Source organism: Eschrichtius robustus, chromosome 9 (genome assembly GCF_028021215.1).
Source record: "Eschrichtius robustus isolate mEscRob2 chromosome 9, mEscRob2.pri, whole genome shotgun sequence".
Classification (NCBI taxonomy): Eukaryota; Metazoa; Chordata; class Mammalia; order Artiodactyla; family Eschrichtiidae; genus Eschrichtius; species Eschrichtius robustus.
The window spans coordinates 113,889,007-113,911,632 of record NC_090832.1 but is presented as its reverse complement, the minus strand read 5'-3'; the positions used below and the strand labels follow the sequence as shown (position 1 = coordinate 113,911,632).

At 35.0% G+C, this 22,626-nt stretch overlaps 1 protein-coding gene across 1 annotated transcript in view; it reads right to left on the bottom strand.

The window, feature by feature from the left end:
* Positions 1-22,626, bottom strand: part of ADGRB3 (adhesion G protein-coupled receptor B3) — a 784,426-nt gene that overhangs the window by 47,853 nt on the left and 713,947 nt on the right. Inside the window, exons 19-22 of the mRNA XM_068550879.1 lie at positions 8,351-8,501; positions 5,598-5,667; positions 3,218-3,284; positions 269-354 (exon numbers count right to left, since the gene is read on the bottom strand). Coding sequence (XP_068406980.1) covers positions 269-354; positions 3,218-3,284; positions 5,598-5,667; positions 8,351-8,501 — 374 coding nt within the window. The remainder of the gene's footprint in view (positions 1-268; positions 355-3,217; positions 3,285-5,597; positions 5,668-8,350; positions 8,502-22,626) is intronic.

Below are 22,626 nucleotides of genomic sequence, written 5' to 3'. Positions count from 1 at the left end.
TAGCCTTAATATTTAATCTTCTTATCTTACAAACAGGCAATATGCACAAACAAATCCAGATTTTCTTAATGGTCTTTTAAATTATTTTCAGATTTTGGTCACACCTCTTTAGGAATAGCCCATTGGAAACTTGAATGGCAGAATCTACCATACACACCAGTTTGTCAAGAACAAAATTCAAGGCACAGTCAAATGCAGTCGGTGACCTGGGATTGGAGTGTGGGATGCACTGGTAAAGACCCTTCAAAATCTACCAGTTGCAGCTTACCCGGCTCTGTGTTTCAGCTTTCTATCTAGGATCCCATCTCTTGAAACAAGTTTATTAAATACCAAAATGCCAATCACCATGTTGACCTGTCAAATAGAAACAAAGGTTGGCCTTTCAATGATATTGAAGGGAATCAGGTCCCTGATTTTTCCTGAAAACCCACTTTTATCCATTCACAACCTCGGCAGAATTATATACTCACAATGGTAGTGATAGGAAGCACTTCTCAAATATTTTACAAGTGTGTAAAGGAAAACGGGACACTTTAACAGTGGTGTTAGTGTCTGTCTCTTAAAGGATTCTCATGAGTTGGAAAGGTGTGTGACTTTAATGTTTTAAAGTGCATTAAGCACATTTAATTTCTATGCTTTGCAGCTAACACTGAGGAAATTAACATTCAACTGCCGAACTTTTAAATTGCCATACTATGCCAAGCTGGCGTTCTTCTCTCTGAGTCATCCTTGAATAAAATAAATTAGTCAATGAGTTTTACCCTATGCCTGGGAATCAAAAGACTTTGTCTCACAGTGTATGGCTAGGGTGAGCCCTGGCATCCAAAGGTGCTAAGGATTTGTCGTTGCTCCCAGCTAGGAGAACAGAACGCCTCAATTCTGCACAGTGTGCAGCTATTTCTCCCATGAGGTGGGGAGCATTTTAATGCACCATGCTTTTCTAGACAAAGGAGACAAAGGAGAAAGGCTATTCAACTCAGCAGCATCCTTTAAGATGTACACTAACACTAATTTTTACAATGTGCCCTACTGAACACTTCTCAGCATTTTCTAAGACTCTCTCATCCACTCAAAAGGTCTTTTGCATACTACAGCTGAAATGAAATCACACATATTTGTCTTTCTCAAGTCAAACTGTAAAAAGCTGTAGAGATTGCTGTGGTCTATTTTTATAAAAAAGATTTATTATTTATTTATTTATTTATTTAATTTATTTTTGGCTGCGTCGGGTCTTAGTTGCGGCATGCAGGATCTTACGGGATCTTCCACGAGGCATGCGGGATCTTTCGTTGCCGCGTGCAGGTTTTCTCTCTCTAGTTGTGGCACGCAGGCTCCAGGTTGCGTGGGCTCTGTAGTTGTGGCACGCGGGCTCTCTTGTTGAGGCGCGAGAGCTCAGTAGCTGTGGCACACGGGCTTAGTTGCCCCGCGGCATGTGGAATCTTAGCTCCCTGACCAGGGATCGAACCCACGTCCCCTGCATTGTAAGGTGGATTCTTTAGCACTGGACCAACAGGGAAGCCCCACTGTGGTCTATATGTAGCAGCTTTATTCTAAGTGCCCCCGGTTCTCCAACCTACCAGCGCTTCCTGATAAAGGAATCCAGTACAATGCTGGAACCAAGATAGATAATCAAGGAAAAATATTTTCTCCTTTTTGCCTTCCTGCCCCTCACCCTCCATGGTCAAAAGAATCTTGGTGCGATCCCCAATGCAAATGGTGAAGCCTTTACACTGAAACTAGTAGTTCACAAAACTTCTGTTTTAAATGAAGCAGGATGACCAGTTAATAAAAAAAGAAACTTCCACTTCTCCAATATGCTTTGGGCAGACGGAACATAAAGCTGAAATCTACTGAATTACTGGTGTAAGGAAGATCCAAAGCACCCATTAGGTAAGAACTTAGGTGTCACTCTTCATAGCTTCCTTACAAGATACCATTTGATCAAGAGAAAGAGTTACTCATCTTTGTACGTCTATTATCTGAACTAAAAAAAAAAAGTGTATTCCATGGATTCTATTAATCTACAATTTAATCATGAGGGAATTCATCACCACTCCAAAGACCTTTTATCTTTCAATTATACACATACTTTTTTTTCTTCATTTTACGGTTATAGGTATGTTAACCTAGTAGCCTAGGGAAATAATTCAATTAATTAAATAAGAATTTAATGCAGCAGACAAAAATGTGTGCAATAGTTTCATTTTCCCTATGTTCTTCTAACCCTCATGCCTAGATTTTCTTTTTCTTGTGAATCACAAACAGTTCCTGCTCTCTTATAATTTAGAGGTGGAAGAACAAGCTTTAAAGGAAGAAAAGTCATGCAGAGTTATTAAGAAAGATATCGCTAGCTTCCAATTTATTGAATGAATCGTTCAAGAAACCAAAGGGTAACTTTTCAATTAGAAATCTAATTGTACAGCGAAATGGATCTTTGTACTTAATTCAGATTGTTTCTTTTCTCTCTAACATTTTTCAAAGATTTATTAGGCAAGAAAGATTTGTAATCAATAAATTCAGAGAGAAAGAAAGAAAGGCAGGTAGTGGGAAATTTTCATGTTCCTATAAACAAACATGTAAAGGAATTATTTTCTGATTCAGAAAAGAAAAATTTGTAAACCTTATGCATAACATATGGATATGTTGCCCCCAGAGAACATTGAGAAATGTCTGGAGACATTTTCTGATTGTTAACAACTGAAGGGTATTATTGGTATTTAGTAGGTAGATGCCAAGGGTGCTGATAAATACACAGGACAGCCTCACAACAAAGAAATGTCCAGCTCAAAATGTCTGCAGCACGGAGGCTAAGAAACTTTGACCCACGAACATATATTTTCTTGTTGCTATTTAGTATCAGCCACAGTTATTATTAAGAGATCTTAATAACTATGTAGCTCATACAGAGTAGTGTGAAGCTGAAATAATAATGATGAAATTCTATACATTAATGAGGAAGAATTTACCGAAACTTAAACTTTGTCACAAATGTGAAATTCCTGTAAGAGAAATCCCACACCCCCACGTTTGATATTCTTCAGCCTTCAAAATAAGAATATTTTAGCATAATAAAGGACTGAATAGCAGTCAACATTCAAATTTAAGCAACGATTTGTTGAACTTTAAAATTTCTACACAATACGGAAGTGTCGCTCTAATGGAAACGAGGTAGCCTTCCTTTGCTAAGAAAACAAACTAAGTTGATTTCGGTGTTTACCAGGACAACAGCAGCTGCGGGTCCCACAAAAGCGTAGAGAAGTCCTCCTTCAAGGGAGAGCCAGCAGCTGAAAATAACATCAGATAAAAACTAACAAAAATTAGTGATAAGGGTTAAACCACTAAAGTGTGATACAAATAACTCGGAATTTTGGCATATTTCAAAGGTTTGTAGTTTCAAAAAAAAAAAAAAGCACAGAAGATGTGGAAAAAAGCTAAAATTAGAGCATTTCATGAGTAAGAAATACTATATACCTCTCACAGAAAAGACGCTTCGATTATAAGGTCTTACTGTCGGGCAGTTAAAACATTCTAGACAAATTACTCTTGCAGTGAGATTTTTATACTGACTTTCAGTACAAAGTTGATGATTAAGTTTTGTAAAATGCTGCTTTACATCCATTATGGAATTTTTCAAATATACTTTGAAGCAAGAACAGCGTGTTTTTAGAGTCTTATACGTGCCATTTACCTGTTCTTCTTTGAGGCCATTGAGATAGTGGGAGACATTGGTTTAAAAACCATCATTGCAAAGAACGGATAATCTACATTTTGCATGCTTTTTTTTTCTTCTAATTTTACTTTTTCCTAGACTACTAAAAAAATCACTGAAGATAAGCTTTTGAATAAAAAGAAATACAGCTGTGTTTGTTTCAATTACTAGATTCACCAGGAGATGCAGGTTTGCATTGATAGAGACATGGTAACCGCTTAGGTAAAAAGACTCATTCTCTCAGAGCAGAGGGCCGTCAAGAGGTCCTCTTGATGCAGCCACGCCCACCATTTCACGCACCTGCCTTTGACCTCTGACCTTTTCCATATTATTTCTCAGTCCCCAGAATCAGCAGACTGCCTCTAAAATGACCAACAATCAACAATTAACAATAACTGTTCTCTCTCTCTTCTAAGAACTTTTCTATATTGGTTGTGGTGGTGGTTACATGACTTACGCATTTGTTAAAACTCACAGAATTATATACACTTAATAAGGTGAATGTTACTATGTAAATCAGTGCGTGCATGCGTGTGTGTGTGTGTGTGTGGATTCAAAGTCTGCATCTAGTTATTGCTCCTTGGCCATAACAGCAGATAGATAAAATTCTACTTTCCCACTTTGAGGTCAACGATTTAACATCTATTTTAAAAACAAAATACCTGGAGAAAAAGCCCTTAGTCTGATAGAATGCTTCAGTTTGGTGTCTCTGAGACTGCCACTCAATTTCTACTGTATTTTTGTGTAAATTCATCTCCAAACTGATACATTCCTCATCGTATTGTATTAATTGTTAATCATACACTCCTTGAAAGTTGGAACTGTTCCATCTATAATCCTACTTCTTTCCATGTCCCCAACATGGTGCCTTTCAAAAAGAGGTATGCTACTGTGAAAAGCAATAGCTTAAAGGTAATGGTGCTGTCCTAGGACTGCTCTACAGCATATGCTACCAGGGAGATTTTCCGTACTGTAGACTGCATAAGAAAAGCAAGTGCTCTGATGACATGAGTTCTTGCAGTTCTTTGGAGGTTTCTTTTGGGTGACAGGTGAAGTGGTGTCTTTTGGCACACTCTCCAGTTGGATGTACCCACTGGAGGGCTTCATTAGCAACGATTCCTATCTCAAACCTGAGCACAGTTAAACAGGACATCTCCCTTTAAGACGTAGGCCTCTAATAAGATGCACATCTCTTTCCTCATTTCTCTACTGTCTCCTCAACTTGAAAGAGCAGATGAAGTAAAATATGAAAGTGCATTGTTTTACATTTGAAATATTAAATGTAGTCTTGACTTATAAATTCTCTCATAGAATGTTATCAGTATTCCAGCTCTGATTAGGGTGGGCTGATGCCACATCTCTTTTTCTCCCTTCTAATTTCTTCCATAGCCCAGGAATTTTCTAGTGTGGAGTCTATTGAGTCCCTGACCTACAGGTTCCAATATGCATTACCCTAACATAGCAACAAAACTTGAACTAACGTGACATAATTTGGTGGCTACCAGTATATACCATCATCTGTGAATCAGAAGCTCAGATTGGAATCATGTTCTAAAATGTAAACATGTCAAGGTTTATCCAGTTCTTTAAAAAAGGTATCTGAGATTGAACATGCAAAGTAAATATTGAAATATTTTAGAAATTAAGGACACTGGTCTTACAAAGAAATGGGAGACTGAAACAAGAATTCTGAATAGTCCTGCAGCATTTAATGTCTAACTTTTGTGCATTTAAGCCACTTACATCATTCCTCAGTAATGTGACTTATACCACTGTTAATGACTCAGTGATAAAGTGCAAGCCATCAGCAGTGCCAGCCAAGACTAATGAAGCCTATTTGATGATTTACTTAATTATAAACAAGATTTATCACCGTGGACAGACTTACTAGTGATCAGTGCCATATCCTTTTGTCCTGGTGAAGCCTACTGATGTAGCCACCACTAATGCTGGTAAACCTGCAAGAAAAGCATTGTCACACTTCACATTCAGCTACAACCACTGTGCACACTGGCTCAAGCAAAGCCAGAACAAACTTGGAGTGCTGAAATCAGAGGAACTACCTTCAGATGAATCACTTCATAAAGTATGTTTCCATTACAAAATTTCTTCCAAGTACAAAAACATGAGTACGACAGCTGGGTTTTTATGTCAGCGCATTTCTCTGATGTTGCTAGGTTACCATCGCATTTGACATGGGTCTAAAGGAAACTCATAACAGAGATTTAGTATATCTATTGTTTTTTCCCCTAGGGGTTTACACTCTTATAAAGGAAATTTATATTTATAAAATCAGAAAGGCAAAAACTGGATGTTCTGGTGTGATGGAATATCACAGAAATGGAACATTCAGTTGGCCTCATATTGATTCACATCAAGTTGTACTTATAATAAGATAGAAAGAATAAATCACTTAATTCTTTATGATTTACTTATAATAACAAGAATGTAGGAACAGGGTTAAAGGCCCGAGGAATTGATATTTAGGCTTCCTGCTCATCCTCCTTTAACAATCCTGAACAAAGTTCAGGGAATTTATGCCAGTTTTTCTTCATGAAAAAAAAAGAAGGTAGGTATCACTCCGGGCAATACTTTGTCCCTCTTGGCATTCAAGTGCCTGCATTCCTGCACCAATTCCGACCTGACATCTTTTAGTTTATGTTTCTATGAATCACGCTTACCTTGCTCAAGTTCAATGGAAACTCCCTGTGTTTGGTGAATGGGGTTCAGTCTAACCTAATGGTTTATCCGGTCATGCCTTTTTTTCAGGAAGTCCATGTTTGTGTTTTCAGGTTGAAAAATCCATCATCTAATCATCTTCCTGTGTCCCCTCCATCCATCTTCTTTCTTCCTATCATTTTTCCTTATTCTCTTCCGGGAATCTTCAAATGACATCACGTTCCTTCACGAGGTTTAAATGATGGGAACTGTAAAGACCACCTCTGAGGGACACATCATGTTTTTTTAAACAAATGCTGGTCTCTCTCTCTCTCTGCATATATATGATATTATATGTATGTGTATATGTATATCTCTCTCTGTATATATATATATGTGTATATACACATATATATACGTACACACATATATTTGTAAATATATGTATGTCTATAATTATATATATAATGTCTCTTCCTCCCCCTTTCTTGTCCTCCTTCTTCTCCTTCTTTTCTTCCTTTTTCATATAGTTGACTTTTTTGATCGACCAGACCGAGTTTGTTAGAAAAAAATTCTCTTCTGGGTCCTAGCTGAAGAGCTAATAGTCTTCATTCCATACAATTTAGATTAAAAATTTTTCTAAATTATTATGTTGCACTTTGCCATCATGAAACTCATATGCCACTATTCTGCCCACTCCCAGACCTCCTGACAGTCTAGAACCATTGGTTTAGCTTTTTTGTTACCCAGAGTAGTTTAATATTAGCTGTCACCCTGGAGACCAGCTGTGTACCCTTCTCCTCAATATCATCTTTGGTAATGATGTTAAATAAGGTAGTTATCTTCCTGAAAATTGCTACTCTTTATACTTCAAGGAAAGTCTTCATTTCCCTGCATACTATAGTTCTTGGACCTAATCAATTCCTGATTCAACTTTAGAAGGTCTTTAACATGAAATCCAGACAAGAATTTTAAGAAACTGTAAGTACATTACATTCTCCAATCTCTTCTTAATGGTTTTCCCATTTCCCTGTGCAGACATGACATCCCCTAGCTGAAAACTGATGGATAATCTTCGTGTTCTTGGTCCTATTTTTTCCAGCATGAATTATTCTGGTATGGTAATATGTCCACTTATTTGTAATTTTTCAGGGTCCCTCTAGCATCCTATTCTCCAGTCTCTGGTACATTAGGTATTTGTTACATATTTGGTCCAAAATTCCCCGGTTTTTTTAGTGCAGGTCTTTTGAAACTCAAAGGCAAATAAGAAAAAAATCCTGGTTTTTTTTCCCTAAAACTAGTTTCTTAAGTGAATTAAACTAATTAGTTAATTAATTATAATTAAACCAATTTATTAATTCCAATTAAACATTAGAATTGGTCCCTTGAAATGCATAGGTCCTCCAGATGTCCATTTCATAAGTCAATGTGAGAGAAACTTTTCCTAAAGAAGAATTAATTCATCCTCAGCCCGTCAGCAATTCTGTGTTTCCTTTGAGGACCCCACAGATTAGCCATGAGGTTTCATTCACAGTTTGAACAGCTTTCTCCTGTGACGCGCATAGCTCTATTGAAATGGACTCCTCAGAGTTTTCTTGTGGGGAATACAGTACATGGTTAGTGTACATGACTAGAACGTCATGCTTTGAGCCCTGAACATCTTTAGACATTTTGTGTTTCCAGAACCTATTAGTAGAGAACACTTTGATGTCCTGCCTGTAGATACCTCAGGTCTCATTTCCTACCACGTGGGCACTATTGATTATCAACCGACCAGCTACGTGATCATCTAATATTCATTCCTTTTTAAAGTTCCAAACACTCAAATAATGTTCAAATATGACCAGCTTCCTATATTTCCACTTCCACATATCAAATTAGACAAAGTAGCCTGGGGATAATCACACTCTCCATCTTCATTCATTACAGAAGTGTTCAAGGTCATTTTAACAAGAGCACAAAAGAGAATATTAATATGCTTACCCCATCCAAGGCACAAAAAGCGTTTCCTTATAAGCCGCGTCCTAATTTTTCCAGTTACAGCCATATATGATTGCCACGCCTCAGTCAAAACCCAACAGAATGAAGCCAGGAAGAAAAAGTGCAAAAATGCAGTGGTGGTTGTACAGATGCTCTGTGGAAACAGAAAAGACTCACACTTAATATGCAGGCATCACGTGTCCTTCAGAAGGTTGTTAATCTCCAACTCATTGCTTTTACTTCAAATATCTACCTCTGCTTTGTGACAGAGTAATTATTTACAGAAATTAGAAACCCTGGAGTCTTTATGCTGTGCATTATCTATGATAGAAAAAAATGTCCTAATTCCACTTGTGTGTTCAATTTTTTATGAGGTGAAGCCTGAATGTAAATTTAAACTCAAGGGAGATTTAAATTACTACTTTACTTGAATTTTTTTCTTGAAACATAATTATGGGAATGATCCTTTCTTTGGGTTAATTTAAGTTACAGACATCTTGCATAATTCTTTTTGGTACATTCTTTATCCTTCCTTTTTAACCAATAATGCTTTGTTGTATTATCTGTTGATGTTAAGATTATATCGCCACAGCCTTTCAAAAGAAAAAAAAATACTATGCTTTTTTATACAAGTGTGATATTCAAGGTGTAAGAGCAAAGTACAAAATGAGGTCTGGCTAATAGCCTAGAAAAAAATAGCATACGTATTTCAAAGTACTTAATACATTGCTCTGTGTTATTACACTATAATGTGTATCCTAATCAAATCATTTTGAAAAGCTAACCAAGTCACTGGCAGTACACAGCCATGATTTCAGAGATCTTTTTCTTTGTGCAACTTAATCACTTAAATGTGCCACCATTAGTTACTTGTGACTCGTCTGCAAAGATGAGCAGCTTCATTTTGGTAAAGGCTGCTACTTACTTCACTACTGGTATAATTTCTTTGTGTAAATCTTGTTAAAATGCCAGTCCTTATAAACCAGTCCCAGTAACCAAACTAATTTCTTCTTTTCTCAGTTTCAGTCTTGCTGTTTCCAAAAATTGAAAAAAAGCAAAACTTATAGAGCTACAAAAAAAATCACTAAAAACTCATAACAAAGAAATAAAACTACAATCCCCATCCTCCCATCTCCAATCCGATCCACCATAGCAGAATATCTTTAAAAAAATTTAACCCAAAATTTTCAAATTATTTGTTTATTCTTTGGAAATTCACCAGATGTTAATTTAGCTTTTCAGTTCTTTTAATCATATATAAAAAAAAACTTTACCATGTTTATCTCACCAGGTTGTTTTAATGAGGAGGGATAATGTACAGACGTTGAGTACGACTGTTTTAGGCAGATGGCAACTGCTTAACCGATTATGAGTATAATCATCATTATTTTAAGTAGTACTAAAAATGCTATTACCATTTTTCAGCACGGGATTCCTTATTTCATGTGGTACTTAAATCTACTTGGTACTTAAGTTTATTCTTACAAAATTGATAGGAGTTTGGGACTGACATGTACACACTGTTGTATTAAAAATGGATAACCAACAAGGACCTACTGTATAGCACAGGGAACTCTGGTCAATATTATGTAACAACCCAAATGGGAAAATAATTTTTAAAAGAATAGATAGATGTATATGTATAACTGAATCACTTTGCTGTATACTTGAAACAATCACAACATTGTTAATCAACTCTAATATAAAATAAAAAGTAAAAAAAAAAGCAATCCATAAAGAAATTGATAACTTTCAGTCTGAGAAAGTCATGGCTTTCCAGCACCTTCTTCCTCATCCCTTTACTCCTGTTTCAGCCATAACCAACTGTGATTCCTCCTGTACTTGAGACACAGACATTTTTCCATATTGAAGTTTAAACATCTGCAGGCTGATTACTTTGCTCCTTCTTGATCTGTGGTCCCTGATCCCGATTTGAATTTCAAAGATAACCCTTCTATTCAATTCCTGGACTAGTTACACTTTCTAACTCACCTGTCATTTCCTTCCAACTGGTTGTCTCCTCTCAGTTGTATGTGTTTATTGATTTATAAACTAACAGTACAGGGTTATATGAAACAATGCAAAAATGTTGAAATGTTTAAATGATAAGTGCTAGAGGCACTGAAATTTTGTAAGAAGTAATAAAATGCTCAAGGTCTCACTACAGTGACTTAATTTGCTCTCGCTATATTATGCTTGTTACTTTGGGATTTCTGAGACTCCCTTTAATTCTTATGTAAATTGAAATACACATAATACAAATAATTTGGGGCCAGTAACCCCAAAATTCTCGGGAATTGTCACGAGAATTCATGTCTCTCGGGACAATAATATGGCCACAATATGTGTGGGGAAATATACAGTAACGAGAGAATTAAGACCCATTTCTATGGGTGGTGGCATTCTACTATGATCAGATGAAATTCATATACAACTAGAAAGTGCTCCAAGTATGGAATTAAGCTGTCTCAATGTAAGAAAGGTATATCTGTGGACTAAAGAGGTCTAAAGTTATGAAACTAATCTTGTACAAAGGGTACAGCAAAATCCTATGATGCTGAAAGGGAGCTACCTTTTGCTTCATTATCATGTGAAGGATCGGTATACTCAGATATGCATTTCATGAAACACACACTGATTTTTCTACTGATGTGTTATATTTGCTAAGCTGTCTTTCAAAGTACAACTTTTATAAATAGCAATTTTCAAATAAAGTCTGTTATTTTCACATTTGTCCCATCAGTTTCCAGAAGGTGGCCACTCTAAGTCTGAGGCTCAGGATTCTCTGATTCTTCTTCCACAGAACCTAAATCACCCATCCAGAGATCACCCATCCTTGGATCCCCACAGGACTGGGGACTTTTCCACTTATAAACTCAAAACTCGGATTTTCCTTTTCTGTCAACGTTCATGTCTTGTCACTTGCTCAATTCTTCCTGCCACTGGACCCTCTGTGATGACCTCCACACTCTCACACCCTGTCTTTATTCAGCCTGTGTGTGTCTGCTCTCAACTCCACCATAGCTGGGTCTTCACAGCTTTTGCCACTACAAGCACAAGACTCACTAACTCCCCAAGCTCCTCATCCACTTCTTCGGCTCGTCCTTCCCTGTCAGACCACAATTTGGTCCTGCTTGTGTATGAAGAGTGTTGTTGACAAATATTACAAAACTTGGAAAGGTATTTAACTTGGTAAACTGAGGACAGTTTATACCTATAACCTTCACGTACACTCTTTATCACAAATCCATAGGGACAACAGAAAATGTTGCATAAAATAACTGGAAAGAAAAGATATGTAAACTGTGGTAGACTAGGTACTGTGAGAAATGCCTGAAAAACAGAAAGCCGACGAGGGAGGAATGAAGAATACCAAGACCAAAGCTACCCATTAGGAGCAGAGATTAAGACATGGAAAGTAGGCGATTTAAGATATATGGATGATACAGAGGTTCCTACATCTGTTTAAAAGTATTTTTGGAATAAAAAAAAGAGAGAAAATTTGGGGAGGAGGAAGCCTTTAAAGAAATATTATGGGGAAATTTCTCAGAACATTAAAGATCCACTAGCTGAAAGACAGATACACACACACACACACACACACACACCAATATGTACTGTGATGAAATCTGTGAATATCAAGAATAAAGAGAAAATCTTAAAAGCTGTCAGAGTCGAAAGGAAGATTACTTACAAAGGAATAAGAATCTCATTGACATCAGATTCCTTGTGAGCAACCCAGGATATAAGAAGACAATAGGCTATCTTCAACATTCTAAGGGAAAATAACTTTGCAGAATTCTACACCCAACAAAACTGTTATTCAAGTAGAGGCAGAAATAAAGACATTTTTAGAATGGAAATGAACTTTGAAGTTTATTACCTTAAGATTCTCTCTGAAAGAATTGCTAGACAATAAAAACCAATAATAATAAAAAATCCAGAAGAAAGGAATGAGACAAAAGAAGTCTCATGAAATATCAATATTAAAATATGTTAAATCTAAATAAATGCTTATTAAAAATTAAAAATACATATTCATTATATAGCCACTTGGATATATAATTCAAAATACTATCAATGAGGGCTAAAAGGTGAGAGATAAAAGTTGCAAGGGAGCAGGGGAATTTAAAAGTATGTTGAAGCCTCTTTTTTTGTCTGCAGGAATATTTCAGATACTGATCAACTCTAGATGTTAGAAAAACATGTTTGAACATTTATGTTAACAATGTTAAGGTAACCAAAAAAAGGTGGAAACAAATAATATATTTTTAAAATAGTAGAAAAATTGAACTAAGAAAAATCTATCAGTCCAATTAAAGGTAGGCAAAAGTACAACTAGAAAATATAATACATAGAAAAATTAAATGAGAATAAGAATAATTCCAAACTACAGGAATTACAATAAATGGGAATGCTTTAGATTCACTAGTTAAAAGTTAAGAACTTTTATCCTGGATAAAAAAAAAAAAAAATCCAGTAATGAATTTATAAGAGACCTCAAACACAATGACACAGGAAGACTGAGGATAAAGAGATGAAAGAGCTATATTAAGCAAATGCTAATAAGCAAAAATCAGATGTCACAATGTTAATATTGAAAAGAGCATTAAAAGAGATGAAGGACTTTTCATACTGATAAAAGGAGGAGGCCATAAAGAAGTTTCCAAAGTAACACATTTCTATGAAACTCATCACAAGTTTCCAAAGTATATGAAACAAAACCTGAGAAAACTACAAGGACAAACTGTCAAACTAAGTTTACAATAAAAGACAACCTATAGCTCTCAGAAAGTCACAGAAAATTGGAGGAAAATAGTAATATGGAATACTATAACAATCAGTAAAAGTGATTAATCATCTTTCTTTGCAATATTATACATAAGAAACAACATGTGCAGTTCTTTAAAATACAAATAGAATATTTACAGCAGTAACTAGTCCTAGGACAGAAAATAGAATAAAATAAACTTAAGTAATTTGATAACATACAGGACATTTTCACAAACTACAATGTAATGAATTTAGAAGTCAAAATTAAAATTCTGTACCTCTTGGGGGGAAAACTTTTAAATAATTAATGAATTAAAGAGAAATTAAAATCCAAATTATAAACTATTTAGAACTGAAAAACAGTATCAAAACTTGTGCAATTTTGCTATGACAGTACTCAGGATAGTTAAAGCCTTAGATAGAAAACAAGAGGAAATGAAAATAAATGGGCCACTTAAAGAAATCAGAAGAAGGAGTTTTATAAAGACAAAAGCAGAAATTACAAATGAAAAAATTTTAGAACAGTCAAATTGATTTATAAAACCCAAGCTGATTCAAGAGGCTAATAAAAGAGCTACACTTTTGGCTATTGTGATTTTTTAAAGGGTGGAGGAGAAAGAAAAATAAATAACATTAGGAATAAAAAAAGTTATTAAAAGTATAATAAAAGAATAGCAGGTAATATATATATAAAATTGAAAATCTACATAAGATGGACATTCTTCAAGAAAAACATAAATGATCAAAATTGGCCTGAGAGATAGAATTTAATCTTAGCTAAAATGGAAAGGTAGTAAAAGGTAATAAAAGAAATCTTCAAAACAGAAGTGACAGAAGTTTCAGAAAAATTTACCGTCAAATTCTAACAAACTTAATGTACTATAAGTCCCATTTTATAAAATATTTTCAGGCCAAAGAAAAAGATTAGAAGCATCTGATTCGTTTTACAAGGCTAGAATAACATTGACATCAAAATGAACATGAAAACTATGAGCCACTTTCACTTATCTACATAAATGTGAAAGTATTAAATTAAAGATCAAATCCAGAAATACAGAAAAAAAGATAATAAATCACTATCAAATAAGTGTGCCCACTAACGCAGGATGATTTCAACATTTAAAGTGACCTCAATATAATTTATTATATTAACAGATTAAAGAAACCATGTGATCATATCAATAAATGTGAAAGAATTTGATAAAATTCAAAATCCAATGATCATTTAAGATATCTTCATTACATATTACAAATAGAGGAGAACATTCTTACTTAATAAGGGTGATCTCTCCAAACTTATGATTGAAAATCATATCTAATAGTGAAATATTAGAAGCATTCCCATCATGAATAAAAGCATGCCCACCGTCACCTCTACTATTCTAAATTGTATAGGAGGTCCTCACCAAAACAATACAAGAAAAAGCAATAGGAAAGGAAGAGACAATATTTTCATCATTGCAGAAATATATCTCCTTACTAGAAAACCCAAAAGGATCAATTTTTTAAACAATTGGAAATAATAAGAAGAATCAACAAAGTGGCTGGAAATAAGATCAACATACAAATATTATATTTCGTGTACACAAATTCACTCTGCAGACCTTCAGAGGGTTTAACACGTGGAAACAGTAGGGGCCAGAATTGGAAGGAAGACCCAGGTTTGCATGGGACTGAAAAAGAGCCAGGTTGGTTGAAAACTCTACATACAGAGTAGCTGAAACTATTTCTTCCCAGCTCAATGCAGCCTAGCACTGTCACAGGGAGGTTTAGTCTTTGGAAAATTCAGTGGGTTGGGTTCTGAACTCAGACACCAGTCTCGTGGTTAAGTGTACAAGGCAGATACAAATGTATGTATTAAACCATAGGGCCCTCCCTCTCTTTCCCCCTCACTTCTACTCCCCAAATGCCAGCAGGTCAGAGGTTAAAATTCTCCCCCAAAGGGGAAAAATCTTCATACACTGGCTCATCCTTGATTAACATATAGATTACCTTTCAATAAGTCCATCTACCCTAGTAGAGAGCTTCAAGTCACTTTTTAGGCCCTTACTTTTATATATGGTTACACAGCCAAAGATAATTAGATAATTGAAAAAATCTTCCAACGTGGAAGAACGAAAAAAAGCCAAGTGAAGAAAAAAAAAAGTGAGGCGGGAGGAGAGATAATAGAGGTAACAGAAAAATTAAAACTTCTAAAACAGATTAAGTCCTTCAGAAACTGAGAAAAGACATTGCACCTATAAAACAAAATCACTAGGGAAAGATTATCAGATGAAAGAAAAGGTCCTATTCACAATAACAACCAAAATTATAAAACACCTCAAATACATTTAACAAAAATGCGCAGGAGCTTCATGTAGAAAATTCTAACATTTAATTAAAGTACACAAAACAAGACATGAGTAGATGGGAAATATATTATGTACATGAATTGGGAGGCTCAGTGTCATGTAAGTGTCAATATTCTCCAAATTGATGAATATATTCAATGCAATTCTCCTCAAAATTTTTTTTTTTTTTAAGTTTGACAGGCCAATTCTAAGTCATGGAGCAAACCAAATACAAAGAATCCTCCAGGAAGTCTCAAAAGAAGAATAAAGCAGGATAGAGGTTTTCCTAATGGCATAAAAGAGAATAACATGTAGTCAGAGGATCACCATCCCCATTTGGCACATGAGGGTTTGGAGACACTAAGTAACTTGGCCCATGTTTCATGGTTACTGAATGAGGAGGAGCAATTAAGACATTGTCTCTGACCCCAGAGCTTGTGCACTTCCTTAACTACGTAACTACACTACATTTTGACAATTTTTTTTGCTCATTAATAGCCTAAGCCTCACAATCTTTTTCATCTTTTTCAGGCCCCAACTTCCCCCCTTACTCTTATATCAGATGAGCTTGCCTTCAACAATACTGATGAGGTACGGACCATCAAAAGTATTGTTAATCTCATATTCCCTGGAACGCTTAGCTTCATCTACCTCTGCCTCCTTTCCAGAGCAGACCCTCACCCTTCCAGGAGCTGGTGTAATAAAGCTAAGAGGCAGGTTCACACACTGCTTCATCTGCTGTAAAAATGAGGATGCTGACAGCACCTACTTTGTAGGACTTTTGTAAAGGTTAAATGGCATGATCTATGTAAAGAGCTTGATACATAGTAACTACTCCGGACCCTACATTTGGTCAGCTCTATACTCTCCCCATTTAGTTAGCTCCTATATGTTTATATACATAATCTCCTAGCCTACAAATCTGTTAAAATATCTATCCTCAACCATCAAACCAACTAATCAACCTCCTTTTTATTGCCTTTTTTTCCTTTGTTTCTCATCCAGTTGCTTTCTCTCTTTCCAATTGTCAAAATTCTTGAAAGGTTAAGCTGTTCATCCACTTCGTTACTACCAGCTCACATATTTTCTTCTTGCCATAAAGCATCTCCTGTGAATTGCCCTCCCACAAGAATAACCCATGACTTCCTAATTTCCAGAGCTCATGAATGGAATTTTTTTAGTTGCCGCACAAACTTTGGACCTCAACATTCTCACGCATCATGAGATCTTTACTATGTGATCTTTAAAGGCTTCCCTAGCTCTAAAATTCTACAATATCATGAATACTCTCTAATTAAAGACCTCATCAGGATATTCACTTCTTCTTGAATTAATTTAATTTTTAATTAATTAATTTTGGAAATTTATGTTTTCCCAGGAAATTATCCTTTTCATTTATATTTTCCAATGTCTTAGTATCTGGTTGTATACTATAATGTTCTCATAAGTTTTAAGAAATACCATTTGTTCATTTCTAAGATTGCTTATCTATATTTCTTACTTCTTATTAGGTTTACCAAAGATGTCTATTTTACTAGTTTATTTCAAACCTTAATGATTCTTTAATTCCAACTTGAAAAATATTTTACATTATTACGGTGAAGAATTTTTCAAAGTGTGAAATATAATTATTTACTCTTTTCATTTGGCAGATTTTCAAGAATTCTAAGAATAAAACACAGTGTTTACCTTATTTCCAACATTCAAATAAATCAGAGAGAAGGGGGTTAACATTTAAAAATAAGTAATCTTAGATAACTATTTTGTAAATATTTCAAAAAAGCAAAAGAGAAAATGCTTTTGATGAGAGATACATGATATAATAAAACCTCCATGGAACATATAGAATGCAGAGAAACCTGATTTTGTTAAAAATATGAAAAACAGAATATTGAGATGAAGCAGGAAAATATTTATAAACTATAAAACAGTATCCATATACTTTATCCATATACTTTAATTTCAGCATTTACAGAGAAATCAAGAATTATTGCAGTTATCACAACATTTTAACAATCTTAGACAAACTGAAATAATTCCTTAATATGAACGAATTCTTATTTGAATTATTTTAATACTTTCCTGTATTCACATACTGATTTGTCCATAATAAATGAATTATAAATGTGTATCCCTTGCTATTCACATGGAATAAAACATGTATTCAATACAAGGCACATACAGCATAATTTTGGGATGCATCCATAACTCTTTACATATGAATGTTGCTATGGGAAAAAATTATGGCTCACCACCATTGTGATTTTCAAAGACAGTCCTTTAAAGGCTACACTAATAATTTCCTATTTGTAATATTCAGAAAACGGTAGTTCTTACAGACTAAAAATGAATTGTTGTGAGGGTGAAATAAGATAATGGATAAAAAGGGCTTCACACAAATGTAGTACATAACTTCACATACAGTAAGTGCACAATAAATGATAGATGTTAATAATAGATCATAATTAAAAGCTTAATCAAATACATGAATTATTTTCATTTGGCAAAACAAACTTATTTAAAGATATTTTACTACATTTTAAAAGATGAGGAGAAAACTAAGTTGTCAAGCACATCCTCTGTCTTAAACACTAATTTCACAGCAATGTTACAAGGTCAATATTTATAAATGAGGAAATGAAACTCAGTGAAGTCGTGTCTGAAGTTGTACAGGTAGCAAATGAAGAAGCATATGCTCCTTTCACTACAATATGCTGTCTGTGCCGTGAAGGACCCGATTTTGCTAATACTCATATTTATGTGGTTATACTATATCTTTTCAAGCCACCAAAAATTCTTTTTGAAATAAAAGTGTATAGCTTTTAAATAAATAGATGTTATTATAAACAAACAAAAAGGATATTAAATGATTTGTCCTTATTGTCCAAATCATCACCAAATAAAACAGAAAAATGTACCATTTAAAAGTATAGCTTTACAACAAATAATAAATGTTGGTGAGGATGTGGAGAAAAGGGAACCCTAGTACACTGTTGGTGGGAATGTAAATTGGTGCAGCCTCTATGGAAAACAGTATGAAGTTTTCTTAAAAAACTAAAAATAGAGTTGCCATATGATCCAGCAATTCCACTCCTCAGTATATATCCAAAGAAAATGAAAACACTAGTTCTAAAAGATACATGCACCCCAATGTTCATAGCAGCATTATCTACAATAGCCAAGATATGGAAGCAACCTAAGTGTCAATCAGCAGATGAATGGATAAATCTACTCAGCCATAAAAAAGAATGAAATTTGCCATTTGCTACAACATGGATGAACCTGAAAGGTATTATGCTTAGTGAAATAAATCAGACAAAGACCAATGCTGTATGTTATCATTTATATGTGGAATCTAAAAAATAAAATAAATGGATGAGTAAAACAAAACAGAAACAGACTCACAGATATAGAGAACCATCTAGTGATTGCCATTGGGGAGAGGGACGGGGGGGGGGGCAAGATAGGGGCTGGAGGTTAAGAGGTACAAACTATTATGTATAAAATAGGTAAGCTACAAGGATATATTTATACAGCACTGGGAATATAGTCAATATTTTTTAAAATGGAGTATAATCTACAAAAATATTGAATCACTATGTTGTACACCTGAAACTAATATAATATTGTAAATCAACTATCTTTAATTAAAAAAAGAAAAAAAATTGTTGAGACAGTAGGTTTCATGTTAAGTGTTCTATTAAAAACAAAAACAACAACAAACAAGAAAGGGACACAGGGCAACTTTGGAAAGTGTTGGAGGTATCTACTACCTTGATTGTGGTGATGGTATAGTGAGTGTTTGTGTATGTTTAAACTCATCAAATTGCGCACATTAAGTATGTGCAGTTCTTTGTATATAAATTATACCTTAATAAAGCTGTTTTTAAAAAAGTACAGCTCTGGTTATATAGATTCCACCAACACATATGCAAATGCCAAATGGAATGAATCATTAAAACCAGTAAGTGTTGTGGCTTTAAGCATCATCATTTCACAAAATTAAATGAAAACTTTATGGTATTAAGGATTCAATCAGAATCTTTCTGTTAATGTCACTTCTTCAGCCTCCCTCATTCCATAGCTGCTGTGACATGCTACATCAACAGCAATGTCATTTGCAGAAAACTGACAAACATCTCTCATAGACCCAGATACTTAGCTTGTGCATTGTTCCCCTTGGATGTAAAGGAAAATATCAAGAGAAGAGATGTAATGGACTTTAGTTCTCTCTTGAAAACTCTTGGCTCACCATTAAAAGTTCTAATACTCGCTTAAAATCAGTGGCACAAAACTTTGATGAGGAAATGTTATTATATTATTATCTCTCTGATTCATCTTTTTTGAAAAAAATTGAACAATACAAGACATTTCTAAATAGTCATGTACGATATGAAATAGTTAATGAGTAAAGGAACAATATCAATGGTTGGTAAATATGAATACCTCAAACAGTAATAACTCTTATTTGCTAGATTTTTATAATTTCATATTAAAATAAAGCAGCACTATTAAAAAGAAAATAAATGCTAGATAGATGTCAATAGAGATAAAAATCTGTTCCACAGATGTCAAAAATATGTATCTTGCAAAAACATGTTCCTAATTTGCAGACCTTGGAAAGTTTGTCACATATAATGGGGAAATCTGGTTCTTTGAAATATGTCCTTTGGGAATCCAAACATTTGTACATCACACACAGCAGATGCTTCATTATATACTGTTATCTCCAGACTTAGGAAATAACAATTTTATTCAAAATGAAATTAAATTAAGCCACTGCTAAATAAGGCCAAGAGTTCATCTAAAGCTTCACTAATAACTTGGAATCTTTGAAATGTGTTATAAGCTCTAAGATACTTCTAAAAACTGACTTACATTGTGATCTGTATTTGTAGAGGAGATCATTCCTCAGTGAGTGTATATCCTCTGGTTTAAGCCAGCACCATATACAGTCACTCAAAAGGGATAATAGTAACTCGTGTATAAAGTTGCCTTCAGCTTGTAACAGCAGAGCAAATAAAATAAAACTCTGTAGCCTTGTTGCTGGGGTTTCTAGGCTTTGAAAATATTTCTTTGATGACTTGGAAGGCAGAGGAAGATAACAAGAAGAAGACATTTTTATATCAAGAAGACATTTATTTATTTACTGTTTATCAAGTTTAATCAACTGTCCACTTGGTATCACAAGACTATTTCAATGTGGAGTGAAAACAACTTTTGATTTAGAGACCACATGGTGTGAAAAGGTCCTAGGTTTCAGAGGCAGGCTAGTATTTCTCAACTTTGGCTGGACAGGATTATAACCTAGGGAGCTCTAAAAAATACTCACCTATTAGTGTGATCCCCTAAGACTTTGATGCAATCAGTCTGGTGTGTAGCCTGGCCATTTTAGAATTGTCAAGGCTCCACTTATGATTCCAATGTGTATCCAACATAGACAGTCAATAACTCCAGACGTGTGACCTTGCATACATTATTCAATTTCTCACAGCTTCAATCTTTCATTTGTCAGATCGAAGTGAAAATATCCACTACATAGGGTCACCTTAAAATTACATACAATTGATGTAAAGTGCTTAGCTCTTGGTGGGTTCTAAAAAGGATTAGCAATAATGACTATCCACGCAAATTCTCAACCCATTATAGTAACTTATCTAGTCGTAGTCGGTCCCTGGAAAGAATAACAAAAATGGACCCCTCTGCTATGCATTCATATTTTAATTTATAATGCCAATAGAACTGATATACTTCTTTATAGAACCCCCTATGAAAAGAGAATCAAGTAGCTAACAATGAAAGGTGTGGAAAAAAACAAGCCAAAACAGCATAATGCAAAGAAGAAGTGACTTATAGAAATCTCAAAGAACTTCTCCAAAGAACCAGTTTCAACCCTGAGATTGGGTGGTTCCATTTGTGCTCACCTTTCAAATCTCTACTTCCTTATCTCTGAGCCATCCAACCCCAGATATTTCCAGTCCAATATGTCTAAAAATAAACTCTTCACCCTTCCTCTTTAGCTAGCTCCTCTTTTTCTGTTTGCTATTATTGAAAGAACACCCTCATTCTCATGAATGAATGAAACCTAGATGTCAGCCTTGTAATTCCCCCACAACCAATCCATTACCCCTTCCTATCTGAGTATATTTAATAATGATATATCGACTCCACTGACCTTTCCATTTCCACAACCTTAGATGGGGCCGTCATGTGCTCTCTCCTGAACTCTTAGTGACAGAGTGAGATTTCGGTGCAGAGACCACCCTTCTGCTGGCCCCATCTCCAGCTCCTTTAGCAGGCTCCAGAGTAAGCACAGCAAGATGTCCCTGCCCCTCCCATCAACAAGTTAATCAAGGAAAGGTCTTTGATAATTCAAAAAGAGCCATGTACCAAAATGTTCATCGCAGCTCTATTTACAATAGCCAGGACATGGAAGCAACTTAAGTGTCCATCAACAGATGAATGGATAAAGAAGATGTGGCACATATATACAATGGAATATTACTCAGCCATAAAAGGGAACAAAACTGAGTTATTTGTAGTGAGGTGGATGGACCTAGAGGCTGTCATACAGAGTGAAGTAAGTCAGAAAGAGAAAAACAAATACCATATGTTAACACATATATATGGAATCTAAAAAAAGAAAAGAAAAAAAAAAGGTCAGAAGAACCGAGGGGCAAGATGGGAATAAAGATGCAGATCTACTAGAGAATGGACTTGAGGATACAGGGAGGGGGAAGGGTAAGCTGGGACAAAGTGAGAGAGTGGCATGGATATATATGCACTACCAAACGTAAAATAGATAGCTAGTGGGAAGCAACCGCATAGCACAGGGAGATCAGCTCGGTGCTTTGTGACTACCTAGAGGGGTGGGATAGGGAGGGTGGGAGGGAGGGAGATGCAAGAGGGAAGAGATATGGGGACATATGTATATGTATAACTGATTCAGTTTGTTATAAAGCAGAAACTAACATACCATTGTAAAGCAATTATACTCTAACAAAGATGTTAAAAAAAAAAAGGAAAGGTCTTTTAATATGTCTGGTATATACTAAGTGCTAAATAAATATGTGGTGTCATTATCTGTATTTTTATAATTATTAGAAGGGGATATGGGTACGAGATTTATTTTCACAATGAGAAATACTAAAGTATGTTTAAATGTTAAGTGAAGAA